Source organism: Hoplias malabaricus, chromosome 16, assembly GCF_029633855.1.
Source record: "Hoplias malabaricus isolate fHopMal1 chromosome 16, fHopMal1.hap1, whole genome shotgun sequence".
In the NCBI taxonomy this organism is placed as follows: Eukaryota; Metazoa; Chordata; class Actinopteri; order Characiformes; family Erythrinidae; genus Hoplias; species Hoplias malabaricus.
The window spans coordinates 27,117,322-27,128,663 of record NC_089815.1 but is presented as its reverse complement, the minus strand read 5'-3'; the positions used below and the strand labels follow the sequence as shown (position 1 = coordinate 27,128,663).

At 44.4% G+C, this 11,342-nt stretch overlaps 1 protein-coding gene across 1 annotated transcript in view; it reads right to left on the bottom strand.

Moving 5' to 3' along the window:
• Window positions 1-1,225: 1,225 nt before the first annotated feature.
• Window positions 1,226-11,342, bottom strand: part of pcdh17 (protocadherin 17) — a 65,994-nt gene continuing 55,877 nt past the window's right edge. The window contains exons 3-6 of the mRNA XM_066647062.1: window positions 10,683-10,876; window positions 8,007-8,032; window positions 6,718-7,397; window positions 1,226-1,507 (exon numbers count right to left, since the gene is read on the bottom strand). Coding sequence (XP_066503159.1) covers window positions 1,226-1,507; window positions 6,718-7,397; window positions 8,007-8,032; window positions 10,683-10,876 — 1,182 coding nt within the window. The remainder of the gene's footprint in view (window positions 1,508-6,717; window positions 7,398-8,006; window positions 8,033-10,682; window positions 10,877-11,342) is intronic.

The following is an 11,342-nucleotide window of genomic DNA, read 5'->3' as shown; positions in this document are numbered from 1 at the left end:
TCTTGTCAAAAATTATCTCAAATGAAATCCTCAGCTTCTAACAGAATTTCAATTTTGCTGTATTTCCACCCATTTTCAATATTAAAATTCTGTTGAAATCTACAGGACTATGATGCCACGCATTCAAAGTTTAGTCCTAGTAGTTGGTTGCATTTTCTTCTTCTCATGATCTAAACAACTTCAAGCACATCCAGTGATGTAGAGGTCTGGATTCTGTAGTGGTTAGTCCAGTCCGAGTACACCATCAGCTTCTTTGTTTATATTAAGGCCACATATTGTCATTGATTCATCGGCTGAAAACTCGGAATTAAAACTGTAAAAGATAGTTCCAGAAAAGAAAAAAATTCCCTAAAGCCTTAAAAGTGTCTTAGACATAACTCTACACCTTCGTCTTCAATATGCAGGTGGTCCCCACCTCTATCTCTGCCCAGTTGTCTGCTGCTTGCTTGAAAATCTCAACAGTCGACAGGATTGGTTCCTTAGGTTCATGACATAAGAAACTCTAGCTGATTGATTCCGTGTTTTTGGAACACTGTGGTTTCAAATTGGCAACCGCACGGACATGCTAACAACGTTATACTGTTCAAGTGACCTACTTTCCTGCCTATTACTTTTTCTCTCTAACAGCTGCTGCGACTGTTGTGCATCCCTTTAGGACCCCATTCGACCAGAAATTAAGAAAGTAATACGGTCCTTGAATTTTTGCTCAGTGTGTTACACCTACCTCCACTCGCCTCCAAGAGTAATTTCACCATGTTCAGCGTGTGCTTAAAAAAGAGCAGGAAACTCACTCACTCAGACCTGGAGCACACGTAGAAGCCAAAGGGCGGTCGCTGAATCGAGCAATTTTCGAAACGTTTACAGAGTGTTCCTTTAGCGCCGCAGGGTCGAGGGCAGCTGACAGTTTCAAATATCTAACTTGCTATTCAAGCTTGCCTGCGAGGCCGGCTTGGCTCAGTGCTGCTGAAGCATGACTTTCTGCCGCTGACGACAAACGAGGATCTCATCGGGGTGTTTTCCTGACGTTTTATTGATCATCTCCCGTTTTTTTGGGTTCATATTTTTTTGCAACTACGGTTCACGACCGTCCTGGAAACAGCCTGCTGTCAATGGCCACTTTGTGCTGAGCGCAGAAATCCCAGTGTGGCCCTCAGGTTGTCTTCGTTTCTGGGTCACTTGGAACCAAAACGCTGCTCTTGCTAAACAAGACAAACATTCTGATGGTTTATGCATCTGGTATGTGTTTAGGGGGTGGGTGGTGATGCAGGGGGGAGTATGGAGGGGGATATTTAAGTAAAGCAGCTTGTCTGTCATTCCTGCGAGGCAGCAGCAGCAGCAGAAGCAGCCTTGGCGCTAAAGCTGCCCGCAGGTTGCTTTGGCCAGGAGCCTGCAGGAGCTGGGCCTCGCTCAAAAGCGCCTTCGGAGCGCTATACTTCAGCCGCACGAACCGCCTCGTGCCTGTCGGCCAGCGCGGCGCTTTAATCTCTCTGTGTGGTGGGAATGTGAACTAATGAGATAAATTAAGAATCATTAGCCTAAAGCGAAACTTTAAAGATATCATCCATGCGCGGCACAGAAAAACAGATTCCTTTAAGCTGGAGCAACAGCAAACAAGGAGGAAGGGGGTGCATTTAATTACACGCACTGCAGCAGATACACCGCAGATGCACAGAAAACGTGTTTAGCAAATAATGAGTGAGGTTATCATACAGTTGTCCTGCTTTGCTTTGATAATGAGGTTCGCAGTCTTTGGAAAGAGTTTTCAGAGCAGCAGTGGAGGCATGTTGGGTACCGTAGCCAGCGTCGTACACACAGTCAGGAGCCGTATGTATTAGTAATAGCATTTTTTATTGTTTTTTTTTATTATTTGTTTTTTTTTTCCCAGATAGATCACATAGAACACAGCCTTAGACAATAGCAGTTGAGCTTATCCATACAATGTATGCTTCGGTTTGTTTCGCCCAGCGCATCGTGGATCCCCTTGGGTGTGTGAGTGTGTGTATGTGTGTTCAAAAGAGGATTAGGAACAGCAGGAGGGGAGGGGAGTGTGTGCATGTTTGTGTGTGTGTGTGTGTGTTTAAGAGTGGCGTACTAAAATGGGTCTCATTCAATTACGCGTCCAAGCGCCAGACTTTGATGGCCAAAAATACCCCAGTCTGACTAATGCAGCGATCAATCCCCTCACCATGCCTTCCTGGTGTAATTAGACAATAATGAGGGTGCACTGCATTATGTTGGATCTCAAACTATGTGTTGACCTCAGCAACTTATACTCCATTAGACAGCAAATAGCTCGACTAAGCCTGGCGTAATAAACCATGCAGTCCACCTTGCTGGAAGAACACTGGCGCTTTTACACAGGCCGCAGGTTGGTGTGGGTGTGACTGCCAGTGTTTGGTCTGATTTCGCAACCAGTGCCCCGTATATACGCCGCTCAATTCATGCATCTCAAGTATCTGGATTGAACCTGGATTGGGCTAATTCACATTAAAATGCAGGTGTGAACGCAGCATTTACATCTGATCTCCAGGAGCATGGTTTTGGGGGTGCAGGCATCTGCTCGAGCCAATGGAGCAGAAGCATCTCGGCTTCTTCAGTTCCGCTAACGACATTATCTTCTCCTCTCAGTTTAATTCAGCAGCCTTCAGTTGCTGAGGCTCAGCCGAATAAAGTGTCGGATTTTGTTATTCTTGGTTTTGGCTTGTCATTATTCTCTGGTCGTGTCTCAAAGTGAAGGCTACAGCCGAGGGCTGCTAGCTCTGGTACAAAGGCTCCTTTGCAGTGCTCACTCAGGGACATTTGAGGCTGTCTGAGGAGGCTGCACCGATGCATCAAAGCACACAGATATAAGCAATGTGACACATGTACATCTTACATACAGAAAAATGACATGAAATTTGACACATCAGGAGACTGAAGGTGTTGAAAGGTGCCCAATTGGAGTCATTTGATTCGTGTGTAATGTAAAATGACTGCGGCCTTCCTTGGCTGTATCCTGGGTTTAGACACCGACTCGACACAATGAGCACGTGGTCCATGAGCATGATGACTAACACACACTAATACGGGAGGCTAATTACTCTAAACAGCTGGCTTGGAGTCAGCGTTGATATAAAGCTGGTGCAAGGAAAACAACAGCCTGCAAAATTGAGATTTTCCAATGAGGCTACCATCTTTCAGGCAACTGGTTGTTGTATATGAGCTGATTTGCAGTTTGACTAACTGGAGGCGTGGTTGATTAGCAGACATAAATGCATGTGGCACTAATCCAGATACAATTCGCATGAAGCGACCTGGTGTAAACGGGGTCAGTTTGAATCTGAATCAACTTGTGGCTGCGTTTGGATTTAGGCGCTAAGAAAGGATGCTGTTGTTTTGTGGAGGTAAAAGGTTCAGAATAAGGCCAAACACACACACAGACCCCAAACCACATACATACCTTCACAGAGGCATCCACTAGTGTGCCCCCACCCCCACACACACAAAGGCAGACAAACACACACACCTTTGTAAGCCATGAGAATGAGTAGAGCTAGAATAAAAAAAAACAACCAAACAAAAAAAATAAAAAAACAAGTGTGAAGTGTGGGGTGGGGGGACAAACAGAGGAAAGCGACAAGCAGGGAAGTTATTTCCATCTGTCTGGCTTTGGGTTAAAAACGCTCTTAAAATCTTTCATGTGTCTTGAAGGCGATGCTCACTTAAATGAAAGGGAGCACGCCGTCGCACCATTCGCTGATGAGCGAGTGGAGAACGTTCAGACTCTCTGAGACGCAAGCAGCCGCCGTGCCTTTCATTATTTGTTGCGGTGATGTCGAGTGTCAAAAAATGTCAGTCTTGTCAGTGTATGGGAAAAAAAAAACCTCATTTAGAAACTAACAAAAGGGTTTTTTTTCTCCTCCTCACACTGAACCCCTACCTCACTCCTATTCCTCTTATTGATAAACCAACCCACTGCACCAGGAAGAGAGGGGAAGAGCAAGAGCACACCTCCTTTCAGCCGGAATAGGAGACATGCTGCTAGGCAAATAAATATATAAATAAATAAATAAATAAATAAAGGAATAAATATGTGAGTTCGCCTGTGTGAAGGATAATAGGAGTCTCTCTCTCTGTTGTTTTGCAGTAGCTGCAGAGGGCTGCCCGTGTTTAACCTGTTCCTCAGGCGACTGCATCAGATGACAAATAGTCGATCACGGGCTTTTCTTTTCACCTCTCTACCCTCCCCCCTTTTCGGGTCCTGTTGTGTGCAACAGTTTGCTTGAGTACACAGTCACAATGCAGCAGGGTCCTGGTGGTGTACAGCTTCCAAAATGGAGATCATGGAAAACCGCCGAGAGCAGGACATCATCCAGAGCCACTTTAAAAGAAAAAAGACCCCAGCTACTTTCTTTGTAGAGTTTGAAAAAAGTATCGTCTGAAAAGATTCAGCAGAGAATTCGGATTCAAAAATAAAGATTTGTCGTTTGCTGTTTAGAAAGTGAAAGCATTATTGTGAGGTGAATACACAAGGCTGTCACAGACTGTAAACCTGAAATAAACACGTCATTTGAATGAATCTCTGCTGCTACAACAATGCTCCACTCGGAGGAGAAAGGAGAAGGAAAAAACACGTCAAAACAAAGGACGAAAATGGAGGCCCAGTTGTCAAGTTTCATACAACTCGAGTGAAAGCACGAGTGTGGAGATTGAGATGGGCTCGTGATGTTGATGAAAACACGCAGAAACCAGAAACGGAATACATAAACTGCCCTTTTTTTTTTTTTTTTTTTTTTTTTTGGTCCTTATATACAAAACATGAGCACATTCTTCTACGGAGCCTCCCCCCCACCCCTCCTGGTTTTTGTAGTCGAGTGCACTACAGTCACAACGAGTTCTCCAAACAAGTAAGGCAGTGTTATAATGTTAGCCAGGGACTCCACACGGCATCACGAATGGCAGGTTTAGAATCGACAGGAGATAAAATCAGGGGAAAAAAAATTAAAAAGTCAAATGACAGGAAACTGTCACAATTAAAAAATAGCTGCCCTGTAAGTTTATCTCTGCGCTGCAAAAAAAAAAAAAAAGAACTCAAGACTGTGGGATGTGTTCTCTTTTCATTGGGACAGAAATGTGAGGCTCAACAAGCTTCAAACAAAAATATAGCAAAAGGCATCCGTTTGAACACGTGTGTTAAAAGCAATAATAATAATAATAATAATCGTAATAAAAAACAGTCAGCGTGGCCGGACTTATGGCTGCCGGCTTGTTCATCAAGAGCAGAGAGAGAAAGAGACGACGAAGAGAAAACAAACCCAATTGCAAATGAAACTCACAGAGTTTGACGGCTACTAAGGCAACAGTTGCCAAATACAATATAAGCCCATGTATATTGCAACACAACTATATATTAATTTAATAAAATACACAATATAGCTCTTGTACACGTAACAATTTGGCTCATATGCACAGAAATCGCAGAAAAAAAAAATCAATAAAAATATGTCATTTCGATGTAAACACATTAAATTGGATACATTTTGCACATTAAATGATATTGTGTATAAGTGACAATGTGAAGGGACATTTCCTTTTTTGTTTTATTTTTTCCTTTTTTGATATTTGCTTGATATCCAAAGCAGTGTCCTTTGCAGTTTAATAAATATCATCAACTGCGTTTTCAGCGTCAGTACACGTCTTTTTTTCCGATTTCCATCATATTTTTTTTCTCTTTTTTTTTAGAAAATGTATAAATATTTTGTTAATATCTGGACGCTATACATAAGTTCATATATTTATATATATTTATCTATATATTTATATAGATATTGTGTTTTTTTCACAGTTGAGGAAATACGTCCCTAATATACACAATTGTGATTGCCTTAATTTAAATGTTGGACACGTGGAAAGTCACTGAGAAAAGGAAGTGACGAGGTGAAGACAGTTGAAGACAGCGTTCACACAAAGGACCAATGAGTGAAAGATTAACAGTTTCACCATTCTGGAATGTTCCATATGTACGTATACATGGGGAGGGGGGGACACAGCTTACACATGTGATTAGAAATGACCAGTGAAGAAATGGTTACATTTCTTAATTAAGCGCCCCCCAGTTACCACCCCTTTCCCACCCTTTTAAACCACCCCCTCCCCGCCCCCCAACGGTTCAGAGATATCAGAGATATGTTGCACTTCATACATTGATAATACAAAGTCTGAAAAGATAAGAGCGTGATTTTGTTTTTGATGAGGGTCCAACCGCATTTGGGGGGGTGTTCATTCCACTCCTTATGTTTAGCTGCGATTGTCAGAATAAACATTTCTCTCGGGACCCTCCGGACCAAGAGGGGCGGGGCGCGCCATTCATTGTTCCGAGAAAGATGTCAGAATGAAAGTTTTTTAGCTGGTGGGCACTTGAATAAAAAGCTTGCTAGAAGCCAGAAGCAGAGACTTCTGCAACAACTCCCAAAGAATCCCCTCCCCTTTCCCCAAATTACAACATGGCGTCCAGACAACCTGGCATTTTCTTTTCGTTTTTCTCTCTCTTTTTTATTTTTTCAAACCGGACTGTTCATCAGACGTCTTTTTTATTGTCCTCGTCTGCCTGACCCTGTGCGCACCCACTCTCTCAGAGAGTGTTTTTAGAAGCCTGACGCACATTCTCGTCCCTCCCACCTCTTTCCCTTTTCCATCTTTTCAAAGTAGTCTAAAGCATCAGCCCGTTCACTTTCTCACCGACGTGGCTTCATTGCCTCTGCAGTCCTGCAGCAGTTTATCGATGTCCCTGACCACTTGGTCGGCGTCCATGGTGCCCCCTCTGCCTATGTCGCCCCCTCCCTGCTCCAGAGCACAGTCCTGCATCTCGGCTGCTGTTTCCTGGCTGATCCGCGAGCGCGCCTCTGCCAGGACTTTGGCCACGGGGTCCGAGTAGCCCTGCTCTCTGCTTTGCTTGCTGGGGGAGGCGTACTGTCCGTCGGGGACGCCGTAGTGGCTGGTGCTGGGCTTGCCCTCCGCACCGTCCGCCACACCTTTGGCTGAGGAGCACGGCGAGCCGTTGCAGCCTTTGGTGGGGCTGCATGAGGCTGAGGGCACTTCCTGAAGCAGTGGGCTGAGGGCTCGCTTGGCCTTTAGGTAAGGCTTGACGTTGGCCACAAGGATGGTGTGGTCCCGCCGCTCCTTCCCAAACGTGCAGAAGGTTTTCTTGCCGTTGGGGTTGCCAACCGTCTCGTAGGTCTCGGGCTCCACCGCCACAGCCTCCATGCCGGCGGGGACGAACAGGTTGGTGCGATAGTCTGAGCCCTCAGCCTGGGGAGCACCGGCCCCTCCCCCGCCTGCTGCAGGGAACTGGGGCATCCAGCATCGGTCTGAGTGACCCAGCACCCGACATTCATCTGTACAGTTCACACAGTCCTCTTCTGCAGAGACAGAGACAGAGAGAGAGAGAGGGAGCAGGTTAGATTTGCTGTCATTTCACAGTTCACAGGAAAACTTAAAGTTACAGACATTACTGCTCAGTGTAATTGCATATTAATAATTGATTAGTTGTAGCTGAATGAAACGGCTGTAAAAATTCCATCAGAAGTATAAATTATATCCGTGCAATATTTGTAAATGCAAGCAGTAATTAGAGATAAAGCTTATTATATTATTTATTTTACATTTTAAAAAATATGAATGTTACGTTCAGCAGTGAACTGGTGTTTTCACGTAAACTTGCTCTGCAATGCGTTCCACTCTGCCCTGAATTCTTACTGCATACTTCCAAACTACCATAGAAATGAATGGACATTTAAACTGGGCATTAGTAGTAAAATATACTAGGAATATGCAGAAATGTGCAATCTCTGTGCTGAATAAATATTTCCTGAAGATTTTTATTAATTTTCTTTTTAATCAGGTGTTTTCCATGTCTAAAATACCTGTTCAAATTCAGACATTTCACTATATACACAGCATCACATAAGAATATTATGATATGAATGTATATGATATGATATTTAGCACCTCCATGTTGCTAAACTCACTCTCAGTGTCCATCCTCTCAGCTCCACTGACCACATAAGAGCACGCTGTAGATCCACAGTTACAGATTACTACAGATAACTAATACAGCGGAGGTTACACTTGAAAGTGAACAGGGAACAAGAAAACATTCCCTAGTGCCACCATCAACAAAGTATATGTTCTTAATATAGAACTCTCACATCCACACACACACACACTTGGGTTTTCACAAACAGTCTAATTATATAAAGGAGGTCTTCCTGCTTTCAGGGGAGTGAGGGGTACCAGCTGGCTGCGTGAGTGAGCGTTTTCCATGTGCATGATCAAGGAGATGGCAGTGAGGACTCCAGCCCCACATCTCCTTCTCCCAGCACACACACACACACACAAACACACAAACACACACAAACACACAAAACAACAACAGCTTCGTTTTGGCAAAAACGTGTGGTGCTGCTATCATAAATTTATGTCACTGGGCTTTGAAGCTCTCCCAAGACAGTTCTGCCATATCTTCCAGCCAAGTGCCTAGTGCCACACTTTGCGAGTGTGTGTTTGTGTGTGTGTGTGTGTGTTTGCACCAGGAATATATCACATTGTGGGGACCAAACGCTGTGTAAACTTTCAAATTGTGGGTACATCTCTTCCTTGTGTGGATCACATGGAAATCTATGTAATGGCCTCAAAATTTATTAAAACAAATGTGTGTGTGTGTGTGTGTCTTTGTCTCCACCCCATTCATCTCCGCTCTGAAGAAACGGTTCTGGATTATTATTGCGCTGTTTTTTTGATGCCGTGTCAAATGGGAGCACAAACTGTGGCAGGAGGGAAAAACGTCTTTAACTGGAAAAATCTTAATAAATAAAATTAATAATAAATAAATGAAAGAAAAAAAGAGGGAGAAGATAAATGTTCAAAGGGCTGAGGTAAAGCCATGCCTTACAGAAATGTGTGAGTGTGTGTGTGTGTGTGTGCACGTGTCTGAAGATTGAGCAAGAGTGAATACACATAAACACAAAAAACTACTCTGGATGAAGCGACCGGTGCCAATGGTTCTGTGGATGGAAGTGCAGTGATTTATGCATTACAAACACCAACTCATTAATATTTAATATTCCCAGGGTTTCTCTCTTTCGGGAGGTAAACACGGTGGAAACACAAACAAAAGAGCTCATGAATATATGAAAAGCAACATTTTCAATAATCTAGTACTGAACCAATCCCAGGTCTTTCAGGGCCCAGACTATTGCACGCTCCACGATGAAGGCACCACTGGAGGTTTCATTTCATATGCACAATGTGAGAAAAGCTTTATGTTCTCTTTTTCCATCTTCATTTTGCTGGAAGCACCAAGAGAGAAGCTCCACAAAAAAAAAAAAAGCGCAAAATGATACTAAGGGCCATTTTCTTTGCAAAATGTCTGTTGCCACACACTGATACATTTGTTTCTGGGACTCCCACAGGTGCCTGTTAACTCTCTCTCTCTCTACCTTTCTCTCTCTCTCTCTGTCTCCCTCTCTCGCCCTTTCTCTCTCTCTCTCTCTCTCTCCCTCCCTTTCTCTCTCTCTCTCTCTCTCTCTCTCTCCCTCCCTTTCTCTCTCTCTCTCTGTCTCTCTCTCTCTGTCTCTTCCTTTCTCTTGCTCTCTCCCTCCCTCTCTCTCTCTGTCTGTCTCTCTCTCTCTCTCTCTGTCTCTTCCTCTCTCTCTCTCTCTCTCTCTCTCTCTCTCTCTCTCTCCCTCCCTTTCTCTCTCTCTCTCTGTCTCTTCCTTTCTCTTGCTCTCTCCCTCCCTCTCTCTCTCTGTCTGTCTCCCTCTCTCTCTCTGTCTCTTCCTTTCTCTCTCTCTGTCTCTTCCTTTCTCTCTCTCTGTCTCTTCCTTTCTCTCTCTCTGTCTCTCTCTCTCTCTCTCTCTCTCTCTCTCTCTCTCTCTCAGGTTCTAGTGTCAATGCATATGTCATTTGCACCTGCCTAGCGTCTCTTTTGTGTTCCCTCATCAGAAAGTAACTGAATTTCAGCTGCAGGATAAGCCCTGCAAATGCTGTTTAATAGCGCACAAAAAAGAGAAAAAAGCTGGGAGGAAGCTTGGGGATTTGCAAGGACAACAGAAGCAATATAGAAGAGTGCTCCTGCACGGCAACAAAAAAACGTAATGGCATGACACTCTCCAGCAGAAAAGCTCAGAACAGTTCGAGTGGTGAAATCCATATCAGTGTTTTATGTCCCTTCATAAATAAATAAATCAATCAATAAATAAATAAAAACCCTGAATATTGTGGCTTTTCCCCTGGCTACAAATCATCTCACCCTCGTGCACTGTACGGCGTTTACCGATGCAATGATAAGAGTGTTTACGTTCTCCGAAGCGTACGCTGTTTTCTTCTGAAACGTCCCACAAAAGACGTGCGGTGAGAATAAACGACCAACGTTTGACCTTATTATCATCATTAATCATATTTTAAATTGCTCCTTCACATCGTCTGTGGAAAAGGCCAAATGGTGCGATGAAAAATGATCATCCCGCTCCCACTCCTGCCTCTCTATTGTTCTTGATTCCACTGTGTGTCTGGCCAACAAAAGCCCTTCCCTGCAGCTCCCTGTGTGTGTGTGTGTGTGGGGTGTGCTGCAAACTTCGAAGTGTTTCCAAATTCGTCAAATCCTCCCTTCTCGATCGAGCGTGGAGAAAGTTAGCGCCACTTACGCCAAACTCAGGGTGTACCGTGAGAAAATGCCAAGCGCAGGACTTGGGGGACTGACACGGCCCATGAACTCGTTAACCTGAAGGAGCAGGAGCGTCCCTGCCCAGCGCTGGGAGCAGTTACAGGTCGCTGCTCTGAGTGAAGGCCTTGTGGGGGCACTGAGGGTCAGCGGGTTCTGTGTGAGCCCAGGGGATGGCTGTTGTAGGTGGGGAGATAAGAGCCAGTGAGAGGAGCTGGTTGGTGGAGAACCAGAGGAAAGAGCATGACATTTGAGCTGCAGTGCACTTTACTGAGGAGGAGATGGAAGGGTGGCTTGTCTCCTGTGTGACCAAGTGCACACAAACGTAAATACACACAGAGCTCAGCTTCGGCTTCCCCACTTAACAGGTCTTACAGGGCAAGATACAGAGACGGAGGAAGAAGTCCTTGGATGATGTGCTCTTTTCTCTCACCCTGCTGCTTTTCATTAAATGTATTAATAGGAGTGAACATCTGACAGTTTTATTTTGGCCTTTTTTAATTTTAAATCACGTGCGCGTGCTGTAAATTTATCCTGCAGCAAAACAGGCTTTTATCGCAGTGCACACACTCACACTCACTCAAGTGGCAGTTAGCCCACACACACACACACACACACACACACACACACACACACACACACA